This window comes from Bubalus bubalis, chromosome 24 (assembly GCF_019923935.1).
Source record: "Bubalus bubalis isolate 160015118507 breed Murrah chromosome 24, NDDB_SH_1, whole genome shotgun sequence".
In the NCBI taxonomy this organism is placed as follows: domain Eukaryota; kingdom Metazoa; phylum Chordata; class Mammalia; order Artiodactyla; family Bovidae; genus Bubalus; species Bubalus bubalis.
In genome coordinates this window covers 40949091-40964237 of record NC_059180.1, presented here as the reverse complement: position 1 = coordinate 40964237, position 15147 = coordinate 40949091, and the positions used below count along the sequence as shown (strand labels likewise).

The 15147-nt window shown below is 54.0% G+C and overlaps 1 protein-coding gene across 7 annotated transcripts in view; it reads right to left on the bottom strand.

The window, feature by feature from the left end:
- IFT140 (intraflagellar transport 140) overlaps nt 1-15147 on the bottom strand; it is a 58179-nt gene extending 43032 nt beyond the window's left edge. For 2 of the 7 annotated variants that reach the window (XM_044935927.1, XM_044935931.1), the window contains exons 1-9: nt 14894-15147; nt 14431-14549; nt 10830-11007; nt 8876-9097; nt 3961-4082; nt 3716-3858; nt 2030-2205; nt 1161-1252; nt 492-598 (exon numbers count right to left, since the gene is read on the bottom strand). In XM_044935927.1, coding sequence (XP_044791862.1) covers nt 492-598; nt 1161-1252; nt 2030-2205; nt 3716-3858; nt 3961-4082; nt 8876-9097; nt 10830-10976 — 1009 coding nt within the window. In that variant the 5' untranslated portion in view covers nt 10977-11007; nt 14431-14549; nt 14894-15147. Of the gene's footprint in view, nt 1-491; nt 599-1160; nt 1253-2029; nt 2206-3715; nt 3859-3960; nt 4083-8875; nt 9098-10829; nt 11011-14430; nt 14550-14893 lie in introns of all 7 variants that reach the window. The other 5 variants (XM_044935928.1, XM_044935929.1, XM_044935930.1 and 2 more) reach the window with 5 other exon arrangements.

The window sequence follows — 15147 nt, the reverse complement described above, 5'->3', positions numbered from 1 at the left end:
GCGCCCTCCTCTGACCACCCTCTCAGACCTATCGGCCCACCCAGTAACTCTGCAGCCACTTACCCAGCTGATCCCCTTTGTAGGAGCTCACTGCCATAGCGATAGTATGTGTACACATGTGTGAGGCGTGTGTGTGTGTGCTTGTGTGAGGAGCCACACAGGACTTGGCACTCGCTGGACACAGAGGTGCTGCTCCCACGCATCTCCTATTCCACTGTGTGTGCGCGCATGGGTGCACACGTGTGTGTACACATACACCCATCCATGCACATATATATTAATATACACACACATATAATGTTCCTCACGCTGACTCTCTACCGAGGGTTCAGGAAGAACAGACACCCATTCCTGCAGCTGGATGGTCACATTCCTAACCATCTCCTGGGCCAGCATACGGGACAAACACAGCGCCCGCCTCTCTCTTGCTCTGGGCTGACCATCCTCAAGTGGCTGGTTCCGAGAACAGCCCCTGACGCCAAAAGTCTCACCTTTAACTTTACAGTAAGAAACGCAATTTATATTCTCTCCTTTTTCAAAACCAAACTTCTCCTCTGGACTCAGGACGTAGTTCTCCCCTCGTTCTAAATCCCAGAATCTACAAGGCAAGCAGGAAAGCCCGTGAGGGGCCTGTGTTAGTGTGTTTCCCTCAGCTCCGAGGGTCTTGTTCAACTTGCAGATTAAACATTAAATATCAGGAAAAAGACACAGCCTCTCGGACTCTGCAAAAAAAAAGTTTCTCATCATCACGATGTCCGTTAGGCCTTGCTCATGACCAGAGGGAGATGCTGCCAATGCAGAGGGCCCCTGTGGGACACCAGGTCAGGAGGAGAGCACAGGAGCTCCATGCACCTGAGCCCAGGAGACCCCTACGTCACGTGGACTCGAAACAATGGCCCAAGAGGCCATGACATGGGTTTCCACGTACACAGGGGGCAGGGTCAGAAAGGCAGGGGATGGCAGGACTCCGTGGGGCAGGCGCTGGGGCTCTGCCTGTCCTGCTCGTCCACCTCGGGGCCAGTTACAGACACGTCCAGTGGTGACAATCGGCCATCATTTGTGTGCTGGCCTCTGTGCACGTTAGGCCCCAGTATGGAGCGTGACTCATGAGAGTGCTGGGAACAGACTTCTCCCTCCAACCCCGCAGGGCCGGCTCTCACCTGAGCGCCGCCTCCCCGATGGCGGTCACGAGCAGGCTGCCGTCGATCAGCGCGATGTCTGCCCGGTGGCCCGTCTTCCCGCTCAGCTTCACCTGCATGACAACAGCCACCTGAGAGGAGGGTGCCGCCTGTGTGGAGGCTGTGTCGCTGGTGAGGGGCTGGACTCTGTTGGCAGCGACTCCGTGGAGAGTGCCCATGCAAAGGAAGTGCGGGCGGCCCCAGCTTTTCAGGCCAGACCAGTTAATGGAGCCCCTCATGGGGGAGGTGCCCTCACACCCACGCACAGAGCCAATGAGGGGCCAAGGGGGGATTTGAACCCAGGTCCATGGACTCAGTGACCACATTTCAGCTGCTGTGCAGACAAAGGTGCACGAGGGCCCCGAACACACTGACTTTCTGTGTCTACCAGACCACCTCCAGGGAGGTTCAGGGTCCCTGAGAACCTGGAATCTGCGGGTGGAACCGAGAGACCGCAGAAGGGCAGCAAGCGGTCCTCAGGGAGCGGTGCGTGCTGCCTGACCACACCCCAGGCTCCGGACGTCCTGCGAGCAAGCCCCCAGGTCAGGGGTGAGGCACCCACAGGGATGGTGGGGCGTCCAGAGCTGCGACCGTCACACGTGTGGACCAGCCGTGGTGGGAACACTGGTGACAACCCCCAAGGTCTGCACGTGGCCAGGCATCCCCACCACATGCCCCTGCCTCCTGAGGCTCGGGCGGCCCCTTCCCCTGACATCTCCCCAGCCTGTGACTGCGACGGTCTATGACAAATAAGGCACCAAAGCTCTGGTGACCCGCAACATGGACTCCTCAACCAAGACGCAGCGAGGGTGAGGCAGGCCAGAGGGCGGCCCTGTTGTGGCCCCACGCACCTTCATCACCTCCTCGGCCGCGCCCTCGGGCGTCACTGTGAACAGGCAGAGCAGCAGGCTGTCCGTCACCGCCACCAGCGCCCCTCTCTGCTCCAGGTAGAACAGCGTCTGGATGGAGCTGTCTGTGGACGCCACCTGGGCCGTCCTGCCTTTCTCGTCCACGTGGTGCACGGTCCCTGTGAAAGAGCCTTGTGTCCATGGAAGCTGGACGCTCCCACGGCCATTCTACCTGCTTACAGACACTTTCATCATAAGCATCTTCATCACAATCATTTACAAATAGGCCATTTTAAAAACCACTGGCAGACTTGCCCAGAGGTCCAGTGGCCAAGCCTCCATGCTCCCAAAGCAGGGGCCCTGGGTTCAATAGCTAGTTAGGGAACTAGATCCCACATGCTGCAACTAAAGACCCAAGGCAATAAAATAAAATAAAAACAACACAACACTGGCCCGTAACCGCTACACCTGCCATCTCATGCACTAGTCCAGCCTGGACTCCTGCCCCTGCCGTCCCTTCCACTACCGTCCAGCACTCAGTGACCGCCCTCCTGGTGCGCAGCCTTCATGCTCTGGTCATGTCTGTCCACCAGAGCCTGAACCACGACCTTCCCTGGGGCCTCGACCCAGGTCCTCCATTCCAGGTCCCGGGTATCACAGCCTGACCCCTCTTCCCCTCCCAGGCCCCTCCCAGTCTGGATCCCTCGCCTTGGCCCCTAGCTGCCTCCCGGTTCTGTTTTCAGGTGAGCTCTGGGGTGGGTTCATTCTGTGGCTCTCAAGAGCCCCTCACCCTCAGGCCCCCCATCTCACTCCCAGAAACAAGCACCTGCTCCGCAGACACATGCGGTGGGCTGGGTGTGCACTTTCACGTGAGCTCTGCCCGCGGGGCACAGGAGGTGGGGACGCCTGTGTCCCCAGGGCCATGCCCAGGAGCTGAGGCACAGGGACTGTGGTGCTGGCGACACAGAGCCTGGCCCGCAGCGCCCAGCACCAGCGTTGCCCTCTGCCCTCAGGGCAGCACCCCGGTCCCTCCAGCTGCCCTCCTGCGGCTCCGCCCCTCACCCTGACATGCCAGTGTCTCTATCTTTAAGACGACCAGCATCCGGCCCTGCCCGCGGTCACCCGTCACAGTCAAGCTGCCTGGCCATGCGTGTCCCAGACCCCATCACCCCGCGCAGCCCCACCTTCTGGGCCCCTTTCCCGCAGCAGATGCGACCCATGAATGTCCCGAGAGGACGAGACGCTCATGCTGCGCCTGCCGCTGCCTCCTGCCTCCCGGCGCACCGAGGAGGAGCCGTGTTACAGGCGACACCACGGCCTGGCCCCCAGGGCTGCCACTGGGGGCCGCGGCCAGCAGAGCCCATCCAGCACCCCAGTCACGGCCCCAGAGCTGAGTCTGGACGCGGGCATGGAGACCACGTGGGCGCCCCGGCAGTGACTCGTCTGGGCCCGCGAACCGGACAGCTTCTTCCTGAAAAACTTTCCAACACAAATAAAAGCTGTCTGTCTCCATTGGGGCCAAGGGAAGCCACCCTTTGGGCCCAGGATAACCCCAGCATGGGAGGGCCAAGGCATCAGTCCAGGAGGGGTGCACGGCCTGCGGCTTTACACAGACACTCCGTCTGCTCATTGGTGACCGCCAGATGCCCCGAGATGCTGCAGTGTCCCCAACCCCAGCGCGCATCTCACCGTCCATCAGGCTGACAAAGAAAGAGAGGCCCTGCTGAGACCCCATCTTCAGGATGCTCCTGAAGCCGCTCTTCTTCCAGTTAAACATGTCCAGGGCCTTCTCATCCCCGCTCACTGCCGCCCTGGCCAGCTGAATCAGGTCCCTGAAAGCAGACGGGACGGGGAGCTCCTCGTGGCCCCTGGGGTGCAGGTGGGGTGACCTCAGACGAGAACCCCACCGCCCCCACCTCCCATGCAGTACTCACTCGCCAGGCGGGGGCAGCAGGAAGATGCAGTGGGTGAGGGGCTGCCCATACTCGTGCCGCAGTAGCGGCATCCCCTGCACGCGGCCCCGCTGATCCAGCCTCCACAGGAGCAGGACGCCGAGCTGCAAATCCAAGGTCATATCCTCAGCGCACAGAGGTGACACCGCGCCCCGGAGCGTGGGCTCACTCCCTTTCCAATTTCAAAACTACAGCAGGGGCTGTGAAAAATCCAACAATCCATGGGCTCCACAAGGAGCCAGAAGCTTCTTTGCGCTCTCTCCTGCCTTCAGTCCCTGGAGATCACAAGGGTCACGTGTTCAGTTTCAAAAAACAAACCTTTGCTTTGAGGACAGACTCAGATTCAAGGGAAGGTGGCAAAGGCAGTTGGGAGAAGCCCCAGCCCAGCCCTGGTTGCTCCCATCACCGGGTGACATGCCACTAACTCCAGCTGGGGCTTCACGCCGTCTCCTCAGCGCCTCCTCTGGGACCACGTCCTCACACACGTGGTGGCCGCACCTCCTCGGGCTCCTGCTTCAGAGGCCTGCCCGGTGTGAGGAGGACCGGCCTGGGGTTCCAAAATGTGCCCCCCGGCAGGATGTGCCTGATGTTTTTCTCCTGTTGACGGTGGCGGGCTGGAGAGGGCACCGGAGGGAAAGTGCTGCTGTTGGCATCCCGATCGGGGTCGTGCCCGATGTGGCCTCCCTCACTGGGCGCCCCTCCTCCTGCCATCCTGTCCAGCTTTGAAGGAATGTGCTGGATGCAGCCCACACGCAGGAGGGGAGCGACGTCTCACCTCTAGGTCATCTGGAGATGTGTCCCGTCTCTCCTGCATTTACTGGTTTATTAAGTCGTAGATTTTCATCATCTGGACCCACGGATGTCTAGTTTCTGCTCATGGTTATAGCTCAGTATTGCTTGTTGTAGACACTCCAGCTCTGGCCGTTGGGTGCTCTTCTCTCTGCCTCCACTGTCCCTTTCACACGGCCGTCGCTACGGGTGTGTGAGCCCCTCCTCGCGTCCTGGCTGACAGATCCTCTGGGCTCACGGTCCTGCCCCAGTCCAGGACCAGCTGCTTCTCCAAGGAGCCCTAGTTCCTTTTATTGGAAGAAACCAACCAAGATCTGGATGCCAGGTGTACTGTACACTCAACATCAAAGTCTCAGATTAACGGTTCAGACAAGCGCTAGAAAAGTTCAAGTTGGGAGAGACTACTTGGCCTGGGAGCAATAGTTCGTGAGGGCGTCTGGCTGCGGATGAGCCTGGCTGTGCGAAATGGTACCATTTCCATCACAGCAGGGCAGCTGCGCTTTGCAGCCCAAGCTGTCCTGAAGGTGCGTTTCCCGCTCCAGGTCAGCAGGCATTTTAGCAGACAGTGAGGTCATCTTCTCTCCCTTCATTCAAGTCGCTTTCATTCCAATATTCCCCAAACTGGATAACATCACTTAATTGTACATGGAAAGAGGATTTTCAAACAAGTGGGCCTTACAAAGCAACCTGTACAGTGAATCTCTAAGAAAAGCATGTTAAGAGTGGACATAGTATGTAACCTGAGTGTACATATAATCTAAATCATGTATTATTAGACTGATTCTTCTACTTTAAAAACAATATTCACTTTTGGCTGTGCTGGGTCTTAGTTGCTGAGTGCAGACTGTCTCTAGTTGCGGCGACGGGGGCTCCTCTCCAGTTGCAGTGAGTGGGCTTCTCCTTGTGGTAGCGTCTCTTACCGCAGAGCACAGGCTCTAGGGCCTGGGGGCTTCAGGAGCTACGGCTCCCGGGCTCGAGAGCACAGGCTCAGTGGTCGTGGCGCGCGGGCTTCACTGCCCAACACGTGCAACATCTTCCCAGACTAGGGATCGAACCCATGTCCCTTGCATCGCAAGGCGGATTCTTCGCCGTTGGACTACCAGAGAAGGCCAAACAGATTCTTCTTGACTTTGCCAGCTTTATAAAGACAAGAATAAAAGCACTCTTGGTTTCTTTATGTTCAGAAATTACTTTTTAAATGCCCTGTGAGTGCAGCGGGCAGCACTTTTTTCTTTTCTGGTGGCGCTGCGTGGGTCATGGGATCCTAGTTCCTGACCAGGGATGGAACCCAGGCCCTGGCAGGGAGAGTGCTGAGCCCTGACCACTGGACCGCCAGGGAATTCCTGCCCAGCACTTAGTTTTTAACACAGTAAGTGACTGTTTTACCGGCACACGTGAGCATCTAGCTGACAACCCCTTGGGCTCCTGAGCAGCCATGCACACTCTGCACGTCCAGGCCCCAACAGCTGCTCCGGGGACGCGTCTGGAGCCCGGGCCCTGGAGCGGTGGGTTCGGCTCAGAGGCCTACGGACCCCCATCCGGACACGAGGACAGATGCACCACAGCGGGTGGGGGGAGGCCACGGGAGGTCCTCTCGTGTCTCTGGGAACCAGGCAGACACGACTGCCAAGCGGAAGACAACAGCAGATGCCCGGGCCCCCCACTCCTGACGGCCACTCTCTGCTGCAGAGCAGCTGCCATCCCCCCAGTCACGGCACTCAGACCTCCTTCTTGGCTCCCGCCCTCCAGCTCAGCTCCTGCCCCTGGAGACATGGGACATTCCGAGGCTCACAGACTGTGCTTTCTTGCTGCATCTGGAGAGTCTCAGGGTGACCAAACCAGGCCTCTGGTGGAAGAGTGGAGAAGACCCTCAGCCAAGCCTGGGGAGCTGGCATCTCAGGGGTCACTACTCTCAGTGTGTCCGTTCATTTGTTAGTACATCTCTTCCTGTTGGAGTCCAGTATCAAATTGGGACACAATTGCAGATTTTCTGAGAGAAGGACCAGGTATTTTTGTTCTGAAATCCTCTGACTCTAGAACTTGGTCAGTGATTGACCTGGGCTCTGGGTCACGCTCGAGTCATCCGCTACATCAGTTGTTTCTCCTTTCTTCAAGATGTGCATGGTGATGTTCAAGGACCCTGACTCCTTTTATCCCCATGGGGGATCTTCAGAGCAGGGAGATGGGGAAGGGGTAGGAGCCCACAGGAGAAGCAGCCTGGGGAGGGGCAACGTCACCAGGTATGAATCAAACAGAAAAACAAGAAACGTCTGGAAAAAAGGAATAAGTACAACAGGGAAGAAGCGGTATGAGTAGAAATTAAGTATAAATGGCTTTCTAGGTAACGTTTACCCTCAGGAGGAAGAGAAACGCACGCAAACTGGAACACAACTGAGACAGCACTTCCCCCACAAGATTCTGAGCTTGGTCACGACACATGCGTGGGTTGGTGTGAGCCGGTCAAGCCCCGTGGAGGGAGCTCTGGGCACACCGATCAAACCACAAGGGCACGCCCTGGGTCCCACCTCCCTCCAGACTTTCTCTAAAAGTTTGCACGTGCAAAAGGACAAAAGCACGAGGCCAGCTGTCGTGTCACCATCCAGCGAAGAACTGAAGACTGCCTTCCCACAGAGGCTGCGAAGGCAAATGAGAACAGGCTCGTGGCACAAAGGGCAGGTCTAAAGAGAGTGAGGAGGCTTGCTGTGCGCTGCCGTGGAGAGTGGAAGACACGGCTTCTGATGAAAAGCCTGAAACATAACAGTGTGTGCCGGGTGCTGCTGCTCACGTGACAAGGATCCAGGAAAACAGGGAGGGGACTGTGTCCCCGTGTGAAGACACTCACAGTGGTCAGGAGACAGCCACACGGACCTGAACCAAGGGACTCGCTACACAGTTAGGAGCTGGACCCCTCAAAACATCGATGTCATCAAAGACCAAACGAGAGAGAGAGACGAAAGAAGAGAGCAGGGATGGAAGGAGACAAAAGTTACGCTCCCACTGTTACGATGGGAGGAGACAAAAGAGGAATGGCAGCAGAGGCAGAGCGCGCTGGGCCCCAGGTGAGGACAGGCTACCAGGACGGCAGGAGGAGTGCCACACCTCGCCCTCCGGTGCGACAGCACATGTGGTTACGCGCCAAGGACACGGATGCCAACGCATCGGGGGTGAAGTGTGACATCTGTGACAAACTCCCCAGTGTGCAGGGGGAGTACAGACACCCAGAGGGCTGATGTGTCGAAATGTTAACAGCTACCGAACTCACAGCAAGGGCACAAGGGTATTCCTTGTGCTGCTCCTTCCTCTAACGTTTGTGATTTTTCAAAGCTGGAAGCTGGGGAGAGAACGCACTGCCTGCTCCTGTGTGTTCCCGTAGGAACCCAGAGAGACATGAAGGAGCCGCAGGTGCCGGGGGCAGGGTGGGGTGGTGAGGAGAGTGTTCTCAGCATGTACCTTTTAGCATTGTTTGAGCTCTGAAACATGCAAATGTATTACCTTGAAAGTGAAAAAGAAATAAACACACTGTACACTTTCTATTGTCCCTTTTGAATCAAAAGGTCTAGAGCAGGCCTCTCAGCCCAGGCCCTGCGGACGTCTCTGGTTGGTGACTCTCTGCAGTGGGGTCTGCCCTGAGCGCTGGTGGATGCTGAGCAGTAACTCTGGCCTCTACCCACCGGATGCCAGGAGAAAGCACCCCCTCCCTTACGACGAGGAACAACCTCTCCAGTGTCCCCTGGGGGCACGTCCACATGCTTAGGAGGCCCCAGGCCAGATGATGGGGACCAGGGACTCCTGGGCAACAAAGCAGTATGCTCAGAGGGCACACTGGGGTTCGGGGTACCTGAGGCACCAGACCATCCGTGTGAATGTGGGTATCTAGAGATGTTCATTTACAAAATTACACACTTCTGCCACAGAGTGAGAAGGTAGAATAAAACTTTCAAATCTTGCTCCCAACATAAAACACAGCCTGCTGTTACAGCTGACAAGGTCAGTGGAGCCCGGCAACCACGCGTCGCTAATAACCTGGTCTCTGAGAGCCTCCCGCATCCCTGAGAGCACAGATAGGGCGAGGCTGAGACCCCGAGCGGGCGGCCGTGCGTCTGCTCACCCTGTCCCCCGACACCAGGCAGTTCCCGTTGGGGCTCCAGGCGAGGATGGCAATGTCAGCCGTGTGCGTGGCGGGGACCGCGTGCTGCTCCTTGTCCTGCTTGTTAAACATGACCACTTCTCCAGACTCCCAGCCAATAGCCAGGATCAGCCGTGTCGGGTGCCAGCACAGGCAGGTGACCCGGAACGACCTTTCAACATGCGTGTCTGGCACGCACTCGCCCTGCAACACACAAGGTAAAGCCCTTATTACGGGGAATGGCGGTGACTAAGCATTTCTGCCTCATCAGTGGAATGATATCAGGTAGAGGATATAACAAGCTGCTTATTAAGGAAACAGTCGATTTAATTGTCATAGAAACACCCATCTTGCCTCAGCTGAACTATGACAGCACAAGGCAAACATTTAACCGACCCCACAAACCAGCTTATCAATAAAACTTTATTTACAAAAGCAAGTGCTGGGCCAGCGGGTGATGTGTGTTGACCCAAGGTTCTCAAAGTGTGGCTAGGTGACCCTAAGAACCTTTTTGAGGTCTGCAAAGCCAAAGTCATTTTCAGAATGATACTAGGATGTGGTTTGCCGTGTTAACTCTCGTTCTCTCACAAGTGAACAGTGGCGTTTTCCGGAAGCTTTGAGATACATGACAATGTCATTGCTGTAAGAGTTAATAAGATATGTGCTCCTGTATTCTCATGTTTTCTAGAATTTTCAAAGGCAGCAGGTTAAAAGTATAAATGTGTGTGTTTTCAGAGATTAACTCAGTTTGTTCTCAGCATTTCTACTGGGCTCTTCCTACCAATCTCCAGTTATACCTGCTACATCTGTGACCTTCTTATCATCGAATAAATCATAATTTTGAAATCCTACAGTTTTCCTTCTGCTAATTAGAAACACATGAAGCACGCGTCTTTGTTTTGTAATAGCGTGCTTTAAATTTTCTAAATTTTGAAGTTTTATCTAGGGAATTCCTTGGCGGTCCAGTGGGACTGGCGGGCTGGACCGCAGGGCTGTGAGTCGTCCCCCAAGAGATGGTAACGTAGCCTCAGGAGGAGGAGGGGATGGAGGGAGAGGAGGCCAGTCGGGGATGGGGGAGGCTGGACGCAGCGGGCTGGGTGAGGAAGACCCTTGGGTGTGCTCTCCGGAGGACATCACAGGAGGGTGCCACGTGTGGGGAGGGGATAGCGGGTGCGGACCCAAAGCATGAGAGGTAGATTTCGGGGGTGGGGCAGGGGGCGGGAAAGGAAATCCATTTTCCTTGGTGAAGTAGGAGTTTCTAGAAAGTTCCTGTTATGGAGTTGTGTGGCCCCCAAAGATATGCTGGTTCCTAAACCCCTGGTTCTTGTGACATGACCTATGAAACCAGGGTCTTTGCAGATGACCAAGCTCAGACGAGGTCATCAGAGTGGGCCCTGGTCCAGTATGACTGGTATCCTTACACAAGGAGGAAAGAGAGCCCGCCACAGCTGGGGGGCACTGAAGACTGCAGGCTGCACCAAAGCCAATGTGCAGCAGGGCACACACCCTCCATTCGAGCCTTCAGAGGGCAGGGCCCTGCCAGCCCCGGGCTGGGGGTTTCTGGCCCCATAACTACGAGAGGATAAACTTCTGTTATTTTAAGGCACCCAATCTGTGGTAATTTGTTATGGCCGCTCCAGGAAACGAACAGTTTCGAAGGCTGGTATGACCCAACAAGGCTGGAGAGGTGGGGACAGACAGCCCTAGTGGTGACCGTGAACTGATGGTGGATTCTGTCTCAAGCATCCTTAACTGTGTACCCAAAACTAAATAATAAGGGTAAAAGAATTACTTATATAACAGGGCTTCTACAGTGTTGGGAATTTGGACCTCGTGAGAAACACACACACACACACACACACACACACACACGAGAACAAAGAACAAGACAAGAGCCAGATGCCACTGCAGTCAGATTGCTGCTTTCCGCACTCACTTGCTCCAGATACACATCCACGCTGCCTCCTGAGGTTGTGCTAACAGAAGCAACCGCCAAGAACGGGTGGATGGGATGCCAGCCAATGTGGGAGGGAGACCCGACTGTGTCTGGGGCTTCTATGCGGTGGTCAAAGTAGAGGGCCATGACGAAACGCAGGCCTGCTCAGCGCCGAAAACTGCTGGGGAAAAAACAAGTCCTGTTGGTTTTGAACAAAACTCCTACATATGGAATTAGGAAAGAGAGGTAACACAAACCCACAATCATAAGACATCAGGCAAGTTATCAACAGCCTTATCAACACCCCTTCAGACTGATGCACGGAATTTATGTGGAAGAGGTCTCTAATGTGGGAAACACACAATTAGAAGCAAGGGATTAGGCCTGTGGCGTGACAGAAAAGAATAACACACGTTGCCATCAAAACAGTAAAGAAATGAAGCCTGCAGACTAGACCACACGTGTCATCCTTGATCATTTTTATTCTAATCATAGCAAGGACAATTTATATTTTTACAGTTCCCCTTTAAGCAATATTTTCAAACAACCAACCAAAAAAAGCAAACTGTTGCACAGAAGAGAAATGTGCAGAAAAACCTAACCCCCAGTTTTTGACAGAAAACCAAGGTGGTCCCTGCTGTCCTCTTGAGGTGGCAGGAAGCAAAGGATTCATCTGTCAGGGAGTGGAGGAAGCAAGGCCACAGGGCCACTGGGGAAAAGATAAGCTTGATCAGTTACCTAACATCTCTTTCTCTTTCCTTCCTTAAGAGATGTGCATATTGTCCCTGTGTGTGAGGGGCAGGAGGGTAAATGGAATGACTGTCTGACTGCCACCCATTTGTTCACATCCTAGAGTCAGTCTGGGGAAGCAAACTAGCCCAGAAAAGTCTCTTTGGGGTGGTTGCTATCATTTGAAATTATTCAACTTCATGCCCATCAGGATGACTGTTATCAAAAAAACAGAAAGTAAAAAGTGTGGATGAGGCAACTGAAAGCCTTGTGTACTGCTGGTGAGAGTGTAAAATGGTGCAGATGCTGTGGAAAGCAGTCTGGTGGGTCCCTCAGGCTCACACACAGGATCATCACATTATCCAGCAATTCAGTTCTAGACACAAACCCACAAGAATCAAAAGCAGGGATATGAACAGATCCTTGAACACAATATTCATAGCAGCATTATTCATAGTGAAAAGGTGGAAACAACCCAAATGCCTATCAACAAATGAATGGATAAACAAAATGTGGTATATCCATACAATGCAGCCTTACAATGGGATGAAGTTCTGACACGTTACAGCATGGCTGAACCTAGAAGAAGTGAAATAAATCAGACTCAAAAGAACAAATACTGCATGAGTCACTTATATGAGGTACTTAAGAGTCACCAAATTCAATGCCTCCGCCTTCCAATGCAGGCACTGTGGGAGCTAAGACCACACATGCTTCATGACCAAAAAACCAAAATGTAAAAACAAGAAGCAATACTGTAACAAACTCAATAAAGACTTTAAAAATGGCCCACATCAAGAAATCTTTAAAAAAGAAAAAAGAAAGTAGACTGGTGGTTGCCAGGGCCTGCTACAGGTGGTGATGGGCAATTAGTGTTTATTATATATAAGGTTTCAGTTTGGAAAGATTGGTGGCGATGACCACACAACAGTGTGAAGGTACTTAATGTTGTCATCGAACTACATACTTATAAATGGTTAAAATAGTAAATCTTATGTATATTTAACCACAACAGAAAAACTGCAAAAAAAGCTATCCAGCACCTACAAAATTCCATCACTGGAGAAGGGAACAGGCTACGCCATTTGCTTTGAGCAATACAACAGTTGTATCAGAGAAAGCCATGCAGGCTCATTTTGGGTTCAGAGAGGGAGACCCTGTTTTTCCAGAAGCTGGAAGGCAGGAGGGTACAAATGAACAGTCACATTTCAAATGTGTATCTTTCTTTTATGAAAATATACCCTGACCACTAAACTCACCACCACAAGCTGGTGGTGAGTTTAATGGGTGCTGAAAAGCACCCATTCAGGCTCCTGATAGATGGCTGGGCACTGGCTGGAGGAGTGGGGGGATGGGAGACTGGGGTCTGTGGGGGTAGGATCCGTGGCCAGCTGCACACACTCCACTTAGGGGACATGTGCGCTGGTCCAGGGCTCTGGATTCCTTGAGTAAAGACTTCATGCAATCATTCACCCAGAGCCACAATGAGACACACTGGGTTAAAAACTGGGCAGATTAACGCAGCAAGGAAGCCTTTTACACTGAGTTCTAACATGTTGCAGCCACCAAGGGTCTAAATTCTGGGCTACAGGAAATTCTTACTCATGTTTAACAAGATTACTCTCTGAAAATATGCCTTGGAAAAATGAGTAACATATCAATCTCCTTGTAATGACAGAAAAAGAATTATAAGAGCACTTGGAAAAGTTAAACCTGATTTCCTCTATCTTTTATTTCAAACATCACTTTGTAAGGAGCAAGTATGCTAGAAGATCTTTAAGTTACTTTCTTCCTGCTGGGGCTCTCCCAGAGGCTCTCCCCCTCACATCCCTGCTCTGGGTACTCAGGACCCTCTTTCCACCAGGTCGTCCTGGGCTTCTGCCCAGTGTCCTCAGAGAACCCTGTATTCTCCATTTAGACTGTACTGTAAGTCTGTGATTGACTGACCATCCTACACTCCTCACCCAATTACCTGCCCCACAGAGTGAAGGGCCACCGGAGCATACCTGGCCCCAGAACACTGCCTCCACCAAACAGGCCCCAGTACATGAATCGCTGATGGACATACTTACTAGCAAGGAAAGAGGCTTTTGATGTCTTGTTAGTTGCAGAAATTGGGGTCAGGCCAGGGTGAATGAATCCAGTTTTATACAATGAATAAATGCTACATGGGAGAAGGCAATGGCAACCCAGTCCAGTGCTCTTGCTTGGAAAATTCCTGGACGGAGGAGCCCGGTAGGCTGCAGTCCATGGGGTCGCTAAGAGTTGGACATGACTGAGAGACTTCCCTTTCACTTTTCACTTTCATGCATTGGAGAAGGAAATGGCAACCCACTCCAGTGTTCTTGCCTGGAGCATCCCAGGGACGGGGGAGCCTGGTGGGCTGCCGTCTATGGGGTCGAACAGAGTTGGACACGACTGAAGTGACTTAGCAGCAGCAGTAAATGCTACCTGTGTACCAAGGCTTCCCTCGTGGCTCAGTTGGTAAAGAATCTGCCTGAAATGCACGAGACTTGGGTTGGATCCCTGGATCTAGAAGATCCCCTGGAGAAGGGCATGGCAACCCACTCTAGTACTCCTGCCTGGAAAATCCCATGGACAGAGGAGACTGGCGGGCTCCAGTCCATGGGGTCACAAAGAGTTAGACACGACTGAAGCAACTGAGCACGCACATACACACGTGCACTTACAAACAAAAGTTATCAAAGAAAACAAGAAGGAGAGATGACTAACAATGAAATCCCATCCATTAATGGCATCGGTTCAGAAACAAGGACACTTCCTTTCCTAAAGGCAGGGTACCTCTTGAACATAATGCTGTTTGTCAATATATAAAATCTGGAGGAAAGAAAAAAAAAATTCCACTTCTCACCGATTTGCTCCTCTCACCTCCAGCCGTGCAACCTCTTCAGTCTTCAGGTAAGTCACCTTTTGGGAAACAACGGCTCGTGGTACTAAGGATGACTTCAGTTGCATCACTGCTTGGAGACGCTGTGGGAGGGAACCAGAAGGACTTTGAGGCAACGGGGGCTGGGTGGAAGGGCGCAGTGGAGGGCACTGGAAGCCACCCCGAAAAGCCTCACTCTGAACCACCACCCCCGGCCCTCGTCAATGCAGGCTCATAGCTGCATCCCGTGGACATGAAGAAACACCATCTCCGGCTCGGATCGTGCGGTCCCGCGGGCCGCAGGACTGACAGCGCAGAAGGTGGTTTTCTGAATCCCTTCCGGGCCCCCGTCCCTTCCCCTCCAGCTCCGCTCTCCCGGACTCGCGCCGCCACGCGGCCCTCAATCGGACCTCGCCTCGCACTGAGCCCTCAGACACCCGCCCCGCACCCCCAAGCCTTGGCCTGATCGGCCATCGCTCGGGCGATCGGCCCAGGCAGGGTTTCTGGGCGAAGATAATCCAGGAGACGGAGAAGAGAGTCCGGTGCGCCTCGGCGTCGCCCTTCTCCCGGGCCCAGGCTCCGGGCTCCCGGACCGGCCAGACTCCCCGAGACGTCCCGGCCTTCGGCCTCCCGAGCCCAGCCCCGGCCCTGCCTCGTCGTCGTCCTGTCCTGAGGCTCCGGGCCCCCAGACCCCCTACTCCC